At 40.6% G+C, this 14,702-nt stretch overlaps 1 protein-coding gene across 3 annotated transcripts; it reads left to right on the forward strand.

The window, feature by feature from the left end:
- Positions 1 to 6,552: 6,552 nt before the first annotated feature.
- LOC114141084 (gap junction gamma-1 protein-like) lies at positions 6,553 to 14,132 on the forward strand. 3 transcript variants are annotated; one of them, XM_028011505.1, is made up of 5 exons: positions 6,553 to 6,802; positions 11,849 to 12,120; positions 12,195 to 12,420; positions 12,689 to 13,366; positions 13,591 to 14,132. In XM_028011505.1, exons 2-5 carry the CDS (start codon positions 11,881 to 11,883, stop codon positions 13,602 to 13,604), a joined length of 1,158 nt encoding a protein of 385 aa, XP_027867306.1. In that variant the 5' UTR covers positions 6,553 to 6,802; positions 11,849 to 11,880; the 3' UTR covers positions 13,605 to 14,132. The 3 variants fall into 3 exon arrangements, with proteins under 3 accessions (XP_027867306.1, XP_027867308.1, XP_027867307.1); XM_028011507.1 differs by lacking the exon at positions 6,553 to 6,802 and adding an exon at positions 6,813 to 6,981; XM_028011506.1 differs by lacking the exon at positions 6,553 to 6,802 and adding an exon at positions 7,430 to 7,832.
- Positions 14,133 to 14,702: the final 570 nt, after the last annotated feature.

The following is a 14,702-nucleotide window of genomic DNA, read 5'->3' on the forward strand; positions in this document are numbered from 1 at the left end:
AAAAAAAGATACCCGAAGCCAAAATTTCTCCAAAATTAAGTTCCTTTTATCCTCCTTCAACCGCAGATAAATCATCGCATGTTTTACATTTTAATAGGTCTACTCTTCGTTATTTGCATGCCTGCTCCTGCTTGCTGCGGCGTCTCAAAATATTAAGGAAGCCAAATTCCAAACTGGAATCTTTGTCTTCGCCTGATGCAACTTGTAAAGGTGGAGTTACTTTTGCCTGGTTGATGATACTAAAACATTGAAGAGAGACGCAGACAAGGACTTTTATTTAGCCGTTTTCCTCATATTTGATTCAGCCTTCAGTTGTTGCGTTTCCACTGAGGTTTGGGACAAATTGGGGGTAGGAAGACTACGTTGCTAAGACGGCAGGTCTTGATGTGAACGATTTATGACCCCTGAGGTGAAGAGCAAGTGATAATAGATGCCGTCGTCTATGGATCGATTTTAAATGTTTGACAGTGTTGCCACGTGATCATAAGACTAAGGAAGTTTAGGAAAAAAGAAAGTGCAGCTAACAGCAATGGTACTTTGCGGAACACTGACTGGACCCTTTGCGTGTGTAGTCTGAACCAGAAGTGGTGAGACTGCGATGTGATGCGCTTCAGTGACGTACTTTCTTCATAATTATCAGAATTATAGCGCATATTGCATGTCAATGATGTAAAACTCGGGACAAAAGCGACATGACTGCTGTGAAAGGAATCTGATGGGTATTTTATTTGGTAAATGTGGAAGTGGCACAAATCGGATTGTTTTTGGGGTGAAAACATCGTAATGAAAATGTCTGATACGGGCGACTTTAGGCAAAAAATGAATTGGACTTCGATTGCATTTGTCTTCTGTGTGAATGTAGCGAGTTTGCATGTGACGCAAGGTCTGGATAGGAAGTTAATAAAACTGAATGTATTCAAAATCCTCTTAAATTTTCTACCAGTTGAACAACAGGACTAATTATTGTTTGAGAAGGCGACATTCAAACCTGGTTATTGCTGAAAGCTCAAGTCGTTCAACTCCTGGATCTTTTTTCAGGCGCGTCGTCACCACCAAATGGGTATGAGTTTATATGGTTTAGTGATTTTTTTAAATTTTTTTTTTGCTTCCCTCTGCTAAACAAACAAACAAAAAAAATCCCCAGGCCCTAAAAGTTTTGGGTAATCTCCTACAGAGGAGACGATGAGTAAATAAAGGATCCACGAAACGGATCCTGGTTTCTGAGGTCAAAACACAAACAAAGATGTTCTCTTTGGTCATTTAGTGCCAAATGTTTTGGGTTTTTTTTTTCTTTTTACAGAGTTCAGTCCAGGCTCAGCTGTGTGAAAGCCATATTTGCCCAGTCTTGTCGGTGTAAATATTTCCTAGGCTGAGCAGATGCCGCTCACATGTTTCAGAAGACCAGGATCACCTTCGGTTCCAACCACGTGGCCGAGGGCCCCCTGGCCCCCCACTCTCACCGGCCCTCCACAAACCAGTGAGCAGCAGCAGCACACAAATGACTGGTCGTTACTAACCCGCGACCGACCTGGTCTCAATGTTCCCGGAGGTTTGATGCACACAATTAACAAGCGGCTCGTTTTGCAGCAAGGTTGATTTCTATCTCCGTGCAGGGCTAAAGGTCGTCCACAGTTGAAGGCCGCCGCTCTTCCCCGCAGATGTGGACGTGTGCAGGAGACGCAAAACACTTTTCGCACCATGGATGTTCTCCCGGGTTTCGCAGTGTTTCCTTTCACACCAGCACGTTCATTTAAAATGTCAACTTTATTTCCATAATATTGGTTTATGTTATGGAGGAAACCAGCAGGCTGCTTACTGAGAGCTCTGGATTGTAATAGTTAGGAACATTTTTGTGTTATGATGTTTTGATTTTAACATTTATGTTGCAGGTACAATATTTAAGCTTGAATTAGTTCCCATAGTTTATTCAAAGTTCTTCTTAATCTCCTTCTTGAAGGCCAGCCTTTGTGCATAAATTATCCTGTGTTCATTGTTAACTAGTCTTAGTGTAACCTGGTTGTATTGCTCTTTTGTTATAATTACACAAAAAGTATTTTTTTTTTTTGGTTATTTATATTGTTACTTGTATCGTTCTGAATACACCTCTAAGACTCTGTCATTGTTTTAACTGTGTTAGTTTAAGATTGGAAGCCCCGCCTTTTTATTTCTTCTTCTGTGGTATTCCTTTGGTTTGCCTTACTTGACATTTTCTTTTCAGGTCTTTTTTCTAGATTTTTTAAAATTATTGCGGAGCATTAGGACCATAATAATATTTTTTCTCAATTTTTTTATTACAGGAATAAAGTTGTAAAATTAAGAGAAGACGTCGCTGTGATGAGAAAAAGGCTTTAATAGTTCACCAGCTCAGTGAGTCCTTGTGGTTTTTGTCTTCAAAATAGACGCACAATTGTTTAAAAGTCCTTCTTCTGATGATAGTTTGAAAAAAAAATATTGAATTATAACTTCAGAAAATGCTGGACATCCCTCATTTTATTTTTGTATTGCTGCACGTAGCATTTCTCATAAAATTATTACTTTATTCTATTACTACTACCTTGTTCAGGTAATATTTTTGACTTTATTCTCAAATTATGACTATTCTCATTTTATGACTTAGTACAACAACTTCATTCTCGTGTCGGTACGACATTGTTCTCGGCTGCATGCTTGCACATCGTTGTTGTTGTGCGTAAAATTGCAACTTCTGGTAATATGATTTTATTGTCAAATTATTATTTTATTCCTGTTATGTTGCGACTTCATTGTCATACATTAATCTTGCAATATTGCGACTTTATGCTTGTATAGTCATACCTACATTGTCGTGCAACATTTTTGTAATGTCACATGGTAATATGGCCTAAACCTCATAACGTTATGACTTTATTCTCGTACAACTTTTTGTCATAATATAACTGTACTAAAGTGATTAGTTTGTCCCAATTTTCCTCGGTTTCTCTTTGCCAACGTTTTCTTTTGGGCCCTTGTTGCCAGGTTTGTGGGATATTTGCTTTTTGATGGACTTTTTTTCAAATTCTTTTTGGACAAAATAGTATTTCTTCTTTGCACCTTTGTACTTGTGTCTCGCTGTTCGACACACCAACTCAGAAGTAGACTGAGAACTCAAAGAAGCATCACATCAGCTTGCGCTCACTAAACAGTCTGAGTTGATTTATAGCACCTCCCTAATCGTGCAAGCTTTTGTGAAAAACATCGGACACAGCATTGATCCTTTTCCTTCTTTGTCGAGAAGGTGTGTGAAGAGTGGAAATTGCAGCAGTCTAAATGTGTTATTTTCCTACCTGAAAGAGAAAAAATAGCTCACATAAAACCAAGTTAATGGTGAAGCATACTGTACATCATTAATTCTGCTTTATGGCTCTGATCTGGCACCATTTACTTCTCCCACATGCCCACACTAAGCCATGCATTTCACAGTTTTACTGTCTTTCTCCATGTGGTAAGTGTTTCTTTTGTGTTTTCTGCTTTTTTTTCTTTTTTTTTTTTATTGTTTCTGATCATCTAAATAACCGTTCCCGGGCCTCCGTCATCCGCCCAGGAACAAAGTGCAAGTGAGGAAATGCTGCATGTTTTTTTAAAAAAAAACATTTTTTTTTTATTTGGCTGGCTCTGGTGGAATTAATGATCCTAAAAACTCAGCATTGAAAAATCCATGAGTCAGACTGATTGCATGCTCCGAATTTGTCGTTCACTTTTATATTTCTAGGAGGAAATAAGCAATCTGGGCCGATACTAAAACATTACCGCAGCGTGTGTTTGCTGTGAGGAGAGGCCGTGTATGCTGCGCGGGTGGGCAAAAATCAAAAGTACCTCATATCAGTCAGTCCTGCCCTTAATGATGCAGCTAATATTCTCTCTGCAGGAGTGTAAGGAAGAATTTTTAAGCCCTTACAGAGCCTCACACGACCCTGTCAAGCTCCCGCAACCAATTTGTGGGCCTGTTGGCTCACAATTTCCCCCCCTTTTTTCTTCTTCTTCCATAGCTCCCAGCGTACTACTGATCCAAAGCCAAGGTCTGCAAACACAAAAGAGACGCAGGTGAATAAGTTCATGTTTCACTCAGAACTTATCAGAGCACAGACGGATTGATAGGCCGACAGGAAGCAGGGCAGCTTGGCCCGGTGCAGACATCTGGCCTGGTTTGACTCCTCGCCCCCTCCTCCAAACATTTCAGGTTCTCTTTCTCAGTCTGGAGCGCCACAGCTGCGCCGTGCATGACAGTGAGAAATCTGTTGTTTTTGTCGAACGCCAGAATCAGCCAGATTGTTGGACGGTGGGGCCTCCGCGTGTAAAAGCTGCAGTCTCGCAGTCCTCCGTCAGACCGGTGGGGCTGCCAAGCTGCGGTCCAGGGCACAACATCGGCTCCTCCACATACAGACGGATCGAATGTTACAGTACACAGCTCTTGTTCTCTGTGGAAAATATTCTTGTATGACGACTTTGGTTATTAATAGAACCAAAACAGACCTTATGAATCAAGGTCTGGCTGACCTTGATTGAAGCTTCTCTGGAGGAATTCTGTTCAATTTGGCATGTTAAAGTTCACGTGACAGGACTGGACTTAAGTCTGGACTTCGACTGGGCTCATGTCTTCATTGATCATTGTCCTGCATGAGCTTAAAGTCACCAACTTGGTACTTTTTCACAGCCCTGTATTACAATCTATAGAGATGGATGTAGGAGCTGTAAAGTTCTGATTTGCAAAACTTTAACAGGAGGTCCTGAACCCAACACTTCGTTGCTCAGCCGGTGTTGCACCATCACCGTCGTCTCACACAAGACCCTGAATGAACTATTGAAGATTATGATGTTTACACTTTGAGTCAACTCCCCCCCCGAGCAACTTGGAAGCTGCAGTTTGTTGAATATTTTGTGCAGGCCATTAAAGCTGGAGGTCAGACTGAATATTATACACAACTCTCACTCTTTAAACACGGCAAAGCAACTCAACAGCCTCCGCAGTTGCTATAAAGTTGAATCATAAATCCAAAAGTGAACATTACAACCTTCATAAAACCTGGATTTATTGCGGGGGCCTATTGTAGCCTGTGGATCCACGATGATGGCAATTAAGTGCATATATTCGGACATTTTTAAAATAACGCATAAGAGCAGCCTGCTCGGCCTGCGCAGGGTTTCATTGGACAATTACTGTTGAGCTCACGAGCCTGAAGAAAAGAACAAATAAACAGTGTGACAAAAATGACCACGAAAGAGAAACCAAGGATTGTTAGCGAGAATTAAAAGTGATGTTATAAACAGGCCAAACTTCTACGAAATTAAAGGAATTTAAAAAATTTAAAAAAAAACATGAGAGAGACTCGAACTGAAAACATTTATTTACCAAAACCAAAAAAAAAAGGAACAAATACACATAAAACCACCACAAATAAAACTTTTACAACGAGACGGGCAGGAACAATAAATCAAGAAAAACGAGTTAAATGTGACAACCGAATATTAATAAAACCAACAAATTACACGTGGTATTCTTTTAAAGACACTTGATATGAATAACTAAAACAAGACATCAGCAATATGCTGAAGACTATTATTTTCTCGTCAAACGAAATGAAACAGAAATATTTGTGAAATCAATGCAACAGCAAGGAATCTAACGTGGCAAAACGCTGCAGGACAGAAAAAATGAAATTGACACCTTACAAAATGATGCAGCAGTAATGAGCTGATTATAAAGTTGCTGGTTGTTTTCCATTTACAGAGCCAAAAATATAGCAATGAGGTCATGTAGCTACCTGTTTGTAGCAGTGATGCTATGAAAAGTCTTATTAGCTGTAGTGCTGTAGCAACATGTGGGTAGGTAACTCTAAATCCCAACTTTTTATCTATTTACTTACAAGCTAGCATTAGCACTGCACCAGCTATTGGAAGTCAGAAAAGGTCAAACGCTATTGGGTGACTGAGTCAAATATAAAATTAATAATAATATATATATTTTTTAAAAAGCATAGGAAGTTTTAAATAAAAAATAATACAGCCGAAATAGCTTTGATTTTTTATTTACTTTTTCATATCAATACCTGCCATCTTTAAGTTAGCATCACGCAGCTAGTTGCTACAGAAACAAAGTGGCTGTTTAAAATGAACTGTTGCTTTAAAACACAACCTATTTATTGAAATTGGCATTGTGGCAAACGTTTTGAAAAATAATTAATACACTGCAGTTTTATTTTCAGTTTTTTATTTTTTATTTATTTGGTCTTTTCCACGTATGTTCTAATTATAATAATAAACAAATATGTGTGGTTTAATTATTAACCTTCAAAGATTTAAATGAATAAAATTGTCTTAAATGCGTGTTTGTGGCGGTTTGGGAGCAAAAAAAAAAAAAAAAAATTGTCCTGCAGTTTGAAGCATTGGAGACCTAAAATCACGCGGCGACACTTGCACTGCATCTTATGAAACATGTAATGGGATTCTCCTGGTCCTTTTGTCACGAGGGCAGGACGGTAGTCGGTGTCGCGGATCTCAGGTTTCACTGGAGGGGCCTCCTTCTTCTTGAATGGGGCCGAGTTAGGTGGAGGAGGGAGGAAGGAGGGCAACGAGGAGCCTCGAGGAATCAAAGTTCTCCTTTTTGTCCTCTCGTTCGGGACCCCGACACATGGGGTCAGCGCGGGCCGCATGGGTTCTTAGCGTAGGCTGGTTCGGACGTCAATGAGAGAGAGAGAGAGAGAGAGCGCGCGAGCGAGCGTTAATTAGAAAAACCTGGTGAGGCAATTAAGCGCGAGGAGAGAAGTCGCGCGGAGCTGGGGCGCACACGGTGAGTGTTTGGCACCAACAAACTGTTTAGTTTCCTCAAGTTGAAGCTCGCTGTGGCGTTTTAAGGTGTAGAAAGTTGACTTTTCACAGTTTGGATAGTTCTTAGTGGGGTTTTATATATATATATATATTTTTTTTTTCCCGCGTGGCGAGTTCTGGAGCTGCGCGTGTCGTAGAGAGGTGAGTGTTTTCCAGTCTCAATGGAAAAACCTTAATGAATATTTTTCTTAGGTGACTGCCTGTCTAATTGGGGTGTATAATTACAAACAAACAAAAAAAAAAACAGCTATTTTTCTAACTAGTGGCTTAAGCTAGCCTGGTACTTATGGTTGACTTTCCTCTTTTAAGTCGGTGTTTTTTGTCTTTTTTTTTTCTCCCACTAAAGCTTGGCAGCACTTTGTTTTCCTCCTGGAATGCCACAATTTCCAAAACATCTAAGTCTGACTCAGCAAAGCGTGTTCATGCTTCTTGGAAGTTTTCTCTTTTTTTTTTTTTTCCTTTCTTTTTTTTTTTCTTTCCTCTCTTTTGTGCTTTTCATCTATTTTTCATCGTGGCGTCTTTAAAACGGAGCAGTTCACGAGGATCTTACAAAAGCTGCCTTTAGGATGAGTTTTGTGGATTTAAACCTTATGGCTGACGCCACGGGGGAAGTCGTGATGGCCATAGATTCTTAGGTTTGCTGCTCAGACTGCATGAAAGGGATTTCAAGTGTCCTCTCTCTGCTCTGTGAACCCTAAGAATTCAAGCTTTCTGGTTTTGGTTAAGCAGGAATGTTAACTCGCCTTTTGCTTTGTCCAGATCTTTTGCCCAAATTTCTCCAGTCTACCCCCACCCTTCTTGCATACCCACAATATCCTGGCGCTGAGAGACTCCTGAAGCAGAAAAGCCATTAAATCACTGCCTACACTGGCAAATGTGAGCCACTCTGTGAGAAGTTTAGTTTGTGCTGGTGGGAGGTGGCGGCGTTTGCATTTACTCCAGACTTTTAGTCCTGTACATTGGTGGCTGGTGAGCTGTTGGTGCTTCTGGAGGTAAGGGGCTTTTTGCTCTTTTGGAGGGTAAACGGTTAAGTGTGAGATGTCTAAACAAATATTTTTATACATCCAAAGATTCTTCAGATGCAAGTTGAAATCTAACTCAGACGGTTGAGTTCAAGTGCTCCTAATTGTTTTGCTTGAGGAGACTGAGGTGAAAAGTTCTGTTTAATTGTAGATGTCAGTCATAAGGCTCATCTGAGTTGCTGAAATCAACTTAAGTCTGAACATATTCATGCCCACGGTGTCAGACTTCTTAGACTGTTTTGATGAGGTCGAGTAATCCTAAATTTTTGAGTTGGTCTTGAGGTTTTGAGAGAGATCTAAACTCAAATCATTTGTTCCCCTATAAACCGCTGCCTTTGTGTCCTTTTGTGTTTTATTGGAGGTGATTTGTGGGGAAGGTCACTGAGCCCCTGTCCTGTCTGAAGCTTCTGTTCTTTGGAAGTCTTGATGTGACATTTCATCAACCATTAGCTTGTTCCTTTGGCATATTCTCCTCTAAATCAGAGAACTCCTTGTCTGTGTAATCTACATCTCAAACTTCCTCTTTTTTTTTTTTTTAGGCCCAGTAAGTTGATATTTTTCAGGTTCTCTTGAGTCTTTTGCATGACAGAAATAAAGTGGAACCCTCTGGGCACTCATTTGTCACCTTTTAGCTCTTGCTTTTGGCATGCTTTCCCTCTTTAATTGTATGGGTCATTAGTGGTGAAAGGCTTTGGGGCTGTTCAAAACCTTTAGAAAAAGAAAAGATGCTTTTGGTCGGCATATTCAAGTAAAAATAGGCTTAATATCTGAGGTGTTTTTTCTTAAACTGAGGTTTAAGGAGAGGAGCTGCTTTGGTTGCTGCCAGAAAGGCTTTTAAATTTTATTCCTTACTAGCTGTGAGTAACCCAGCCATTCACAGTGAGTCAGATCAGGTCATTTGAGGCTAAATGCATGAATCACATGAATGTTTTTATTTGTATTTTTTTTGTGAACAGTTTTAGGACAAGACGGTTACATATGTAGGATATAATCATATAGTCTGGGGAGCAAAGCAGATGGTGCCGTGCAGCTGTGCTTGTTTCCGTCTCCAGATTTTCTTTCAAGGTCATCAAGGTGCTGTTTGGTCAAACATTTTTGCACGTTCCAACAAGCAAGACCCGGTATTTACGGGGCTTGCTTGACTTAATGAGACGATGTGTCTGCAAGTAGGAGGCTTGTAGGTCTGGGTTTCAAAAGCCATAATTTCCACAGACTGTTTTCATTGCTTTAGTCTCCTGGAAGCTCCAGATTTTTCCAGCAGGCACCTCAGGTTCAGGCAAGTCGGTTTGGTCAATTCATCATCTGAAGGTGGGAGTTTGTCACAGGGTGAACTTGACGAATGAAGCCATTGTAGCTTTGCTTTTTTTGTCGTGACTCATTGAAACATGGATGTTTTTTTTTTCCTTCTCCTGAAAGGAAATCTTCATCCATGTTGGTGCCATTCATCTTGCATGGGAAGAGACTTTCAATGAACATTGTACGAAAATTTGTTTGAGAAGTTGTCTTCCACTAAACAGGAATCACTCTTTCTGTGAAGTATGAAAGTCCAAGTTCTGTTCTGTTGTAGATCCTGGCCATGTTTAGGGTAATTTAATGACATCATTACAGGGCTGCGAGGTGGTAAATAAATTCCTGAGTGTGTTCATTGCTTCAGTACAATAATTCCTGCCGTCCAAAGCCACAGCAGGTCTCCTGGCTGCAGTTTACTGGTGGGCTCTTGGATTTCTTTTTGGATTAAGCGTTGTATGCCAGTTAGTAGTGAGACTGTGGGTTTACTAAACTGCTACCAGAAGTTTTTATGCCCTAACCGAAAAGATTAATATGTTCAGTTTTATAGAACTTTGAGGAAAACAAAGCACTTGGCTTAATCTCTTATCAGACATTGTTGTTCACTCCGTGTACATTTCTCTTAAGAAAAAAACTAAAAAAAACTTCAGACGTGTAAAGCTCAAAGTTTGATGTTGTTTGGGGTATTTTATAACCCCAATTAAGGGTGTTTGAGTAATAGCATTGCTTATAAATCTAGCTGAGTAATGGTTGGGAACAAATTCTTTGCTCTGTTATTCATGTGGTCTATAAAGTGTTAGAAAATGGGGAGGGAAAACAACAATTTGTTTCCAAGTACTTCTGTTGTCCAACAAGACGATTAAAACCCCCAAATATTTAGATTTAAGTTTTATAGGCTGGCAAAGCAAAGCCAGATTTCTCAGTTAAGGATCTTAAAAAAATGTGTAGAGACAAATGGATTTTATTAGAATGATTTCCCAAGGCGTAATTTAGAAAAGCAACTTAAAACCAAAGAACTGGGTGAAAATAACTCTCCTATAAATTTCAGGGGTTTCTCAAACTGAAAACAATCTGGAAACCTTCTGAAGCCAAGTTTTAGAATCTAACAATCCAAGTATAAATCCAGGGTGATACTAATGTATCAAAGCTATGTACATATTTCTAATTGGTTTTAGATTTGGAGTCTGGTCAGAACTTGAAATTATTGGGACTAAATTTATTGACCAACTGCAGTTGAACCCCTTTTGATTCCAAGTAACTGGTGTCGTAGGGCATGTGTAATGCTTAAAAATCCAATACTAATTAGCAGAAGTTTTTTTCTTCTTCTGAGAATTAAACTATTGGATGGCTTTAAACTTTTAAAACAAAATTCCTTGTTTTCTTTGTACAATTCATACTTTAGTCTGAGCTGTTCAAAATATAAGGGGTGAAATTTTGGTAGAGAATGCATGGATGGGATGAGGAGTTAATTATGTAACTGAAAGGTTGTCATTGTCTTATTTACTCAAACTTCAACTATCCAGTCGTACAAAACTGCAGACTTGTATAACTGCGGTCACCATTTTATTCTTTAACCAGAAAGTTAAAGAAACAACACTTTGAAGCTGAACTCCAAATGATATTAATAGGGTTGAGAGGTCAGGGCTATAAGCTGGTCATGAGACTCTCTGTTGGAACCGTGTTCTGTGAGAATAGGCATTGTCCTCTTAGAGGACAGAAATCGTTCCCCAAGATATTTAAATTATGTTGGGAAAATTAGTCTTGATCTTGCTGCAGCGAGTTCCTTGAATGATGGCGTTTCCCACTGAAGGGGGATGCTCCAGATCACCATCCAGCCTACCAGCAAAAGTGGCAAGTTTTTCATGTCCGGAACCACAAGTGTTTAGCTCCACTAAACACTTGGTGGAATTGCAGTAGAAATAAACAGTGGTTCCAATGGTCTGAAATTATTTTTTTCAATAACTGTTACAAATGGACTACAATAACACAATTTTCCTCTTATTTCAATTCATAGATACTTGCTCCTAATGTGAAATTAAGTATTGGCAACAAATTTGCTGAAGTGGTAGCTCTACATACTGGGATAAAGGATACTTGAATCTTATGGCCAGTTTCTCTACAAGAGGCTGCTTTCATCAACGCTACCAAACTGCTTTATTAAGCCACTGGTGTCAGTGGTCTCACTTCCTTTGTACTCAACAAATCTGGGACATGAAGGTTGGCTGCTTAACTCTGTCTTGGAATTTCTAGTTTTATTTGAATGCAAGCAATTTTCAGAATTTATCCAGCTCTGTTGCTAAGTAGACAAGTAGTATCAGATCTGTTGAAATCCTAGCAATCAATCATTGTAGTAAAGAGAGGGGGGAAGGAGACCAATCGCATGCTTTTTACTTTACGAGAGCCTTTGTATAAGTTCCCCTCATTTTTTTTTTTTTGAGTGGAAGTATATCAGATCAGTGAACATCTGTTAGACATGTTAAATCTTGAGGTCTTGATACAAAGGGTTGACTTCAGAAGGAACAGTAGGAATTAATTTCAGAAAGCATGTTGCATCAGCTGCATCAGGTTCATACTCTGTTCTCTCTTTTAATGTTATACACCTAAAGAAGGAAGCAGAACCTGCACAAAGCATGCTAAACATAGTTTGTTTTGTTAGGAAAGACGTGAATATTCACATTAAAGCATTGTTTCTCCCTCAGATCTGACTTAGTGCTCTGGTTTCCTCGGCACCATGAGTTGGAGCTTCCTGACACGTCTGCTGGATGAAATCTCAAACCACTCCACCTTTGTGGGGAAGATCTGGCTGACGGTACTGATCATTTTCCGCATCGTGCTGACAGCCGTTGGTGGCGAAACCATCTACTATGATGAACAGAGCAAATTTGTTTGCAACACCCAACAGCCTGGATGTGAGAACGTATGCTACGACGCGTTTGCTCCGCTCTCACATGTCAGATTCTGGATCTTTCAGGTAGCCTGTCAAATATAAAGGAGTTTTACTCCTTTTTTTCCCCCCCCCCCTCTGACCTGTGCCTTTTCTTTCAGGTGATAATGATCACCACTCCCACTATCATGTACCTTGGCTTCGCCATGCACAAAATCGCTCGCATGGATGACACAGAGTACCGTCCCATTCGGAACAAGAAGAAGAGGATGCCTATAGTCAGCCGTGGAGCGGTGCGGGACTATGAAGAAGCAGAGGACAACGGAGAGGAGGATCCGATGATTGCTGAGGAGATTGAACCGGACAAGCCAGAAAAAAAAGAAAAAGGCAAGTCAAGAATGCATTTAAGGAGACTGAATACCTTTTTGATGGGAGGGAAGGTTCTGGATAACTGGTTCGGCTGGTATAGTCGCCTTGCAATCCAAATGTTGTGGGCTCAATTTTGATTTCCTCCTGCCAGAGGTGTCAATGTGCTCCTGGGCAACATCTTTGCAAATGTTTGAAGTTGGCTCCAGTGTAAAATGCTTGGTGTTAACTAGAAAAGCATCAAATAAATTCATTCCATTTCTCTGCTTTTTTTTCTGTCACGGTGCAGAAACAAAGCATGATGGTCGACGACAGATTCTGCGTGATGGACTTATGAAAGTCTACGTATGCCAGCTGCTGTGGCGTTCTGCCTTTGAGATTGCATTCCTCTTTGGCCAGTACTTCCTCTATGGCTTTGAGGTGATCCCCTCCTACATCTGCACTCGCTCCCCATGTCCACACACGGTGGACTGCTTTGTGTCCCGACCTACTGAGAAAACGATCTTCCTGCTGGTGATGTACGTCGTGTCCTTCCTCTGCCTTTTCCTCACTGTCCTGGAAATCCTCCATTTGGGCGTCGGTGGCATCCGTGACACGTTCCGCAGGCGTGCCATTCTTAATTCCCGGCGCACTCCACGTCCAAACTCGTCCCGTTCCTTACCCACGGCCCCGCCAGGTTACCATGCCACCATGAAGAAGGAGAAACTAAAAGGAGAGCTGAGGGACTTGCCAATGGGCGACTCGGGCAGAGAGAGCTTTGGAGACGAGGGTCCATCATCCAGGGAACTGGAGCGGCTGAGGAGGCATCTGAAGATGGCGCAGCAGCATCTGGATCTTGCATACCAGGCGGATGAAGGAAGCCCCTCACGCAGCAGCAGCCCGGAGGTGAATACAGCTGTACAGACAGCTGCTGAGCAGAACCGCCTCAACTTCGCACAAGAAAAGCAAGGAGAGTCAAGCGAGAAAGGTAATGATCACATGTTGAGCTGGACGAGTTGGACCAAGATCAGTTCTAAGACTGAGCACAATTGGCAAATGTATCGGGATAATTGGAAGATATTTTTATGTGCATAATTTCTATTGATAGAGTGAACATTGATTCAGAGGATGTAGCTTAGAAGAGCTAACTCTGAGTCCAGATTTGATGAAACTTAGTTGCTGACTGTTTCTGTTTTTTGTTCCTTCTCCCAGGAATACATGCCTGAGCGTGCTTCCTGCCTCAGATGTCTTGTCCTCCCATTCCTACTGGCCTTAAATGTTGGAACGGGAGGGAAGCACACACGAGGAAAGCAGTCGTACCACTGAGGGAGACCTAAGTGTGCGTTTGTGTGTGAATGTGTTTGTGTGAATGAAAGATTTGTGCCTTTCAGTATTGGTGGTCAGTGCAAAGCAAAGGAACTGCTGACAGAATCTGTGTGACGGTAAACTTGAAAGCCTGCCACATGTGGAGTTTTTCTGCTTGCCAAAAGTAGACTGTGCCTTCAGTTAAGCCCTGATCTTTACACATATCCTGTTTATTTGTAGCCATGCAATAATCCTCATCCAGCTAAGACCTTAAAGTTCCAAACTCCTCTGGCTGAGCCAATAGTTTGTGCTTTCTTTTTTCTCTCGTAAACTGCCACTGAATGTTGAGGCTTATTGTTCTTGGATTCCTAAACGGCACAGCCTCAGGCTGTCAATTGGACTCTGCAGTATCTTTTTTCTCTTTGCAAGATTTTCTTAACCCATCCTGACCAAGAACTGGTACATAAGATGTGTTTGAAAGTCCAGTTGACCAAAATGTATACCTGGGCAATGCTTGAATCCTTAATTAATGGGAAATGTTTTTCATCTACAATTTCAATTTCATTTTAACAGCTTTCAGCTTAACAAGTAGAATGTAGAGTTCCTCCATTGTGTTCAGAGAAGATGGATGTTTTTCTTTAAAGCTGCCAAACGGTCATCCTGACGAAACAGCTCTGAATAGACCGGAGTCATTTAACATGTTCAGTTCAATAGATTTCTGATCTGTAGCTTTAAGACTTCAAACCTTTCCATAGCTTCATAGTTACCTTCATAACCCTCGGCTGCAGACTGATCGTTCCTGTATATCACTTCCCGTTTTTGCAAGAAACAACATTCCAGTTTTCAATATGGTACTCCTTCTATGATTTATACTTTGACTTTTTTCCTATTGCAAGTTTTGTAGATTTTTTTGTTTTGTTTTTGTAACTGTAGAGATTATTTTGTCAGAGTAAATAAATATATTTGAGTCAATTCTCTGGTCCCATAGTGTCCGTTTCTCTCTGGATAAACGTCCAAAT

The sequence above is a fragment of the Xiphophorus couchianus genome, chromosome 24 (genome assembly GCF_001444195.1).
Source record: "Xiphophorus couchianus chromosome 24, X_couchianus-1.0, whole genome shotgun sequence".
Taxonomy (NCBI): Eukaryota; Metazoa; Chordata; class Actinopteri; order Cyprinodontiformes; family Poeciliidae; genus Xiphophorus; species Xiphophorus couchianus.

Excerpts from the sequence above, each read along its gene's own strand:
- LOC114141084 (XM_028011505.1), top strand. The coding sequence starts at position 11,881 with ATGAGTTGGAGCTTCCTGACACGTCTGCTGGATGAAATCTCAAACCAC. Across the intron at positions 12,121-12,194 it reads TCAGATTCTGGATCTTTCAG|GTGATAATGATCACCACTCC; the intron begins GTAGCCTGTCAA and ends CTTTTCTTTCAG. Across the intron at positions 12,421-12,688 it reads GCCAGAAAAAAAAGAAAAAG|AAACAAAGCATGATGGTCGA; the intron begins GCAAGTCAAGAA and ends GTCACGGTGCAG.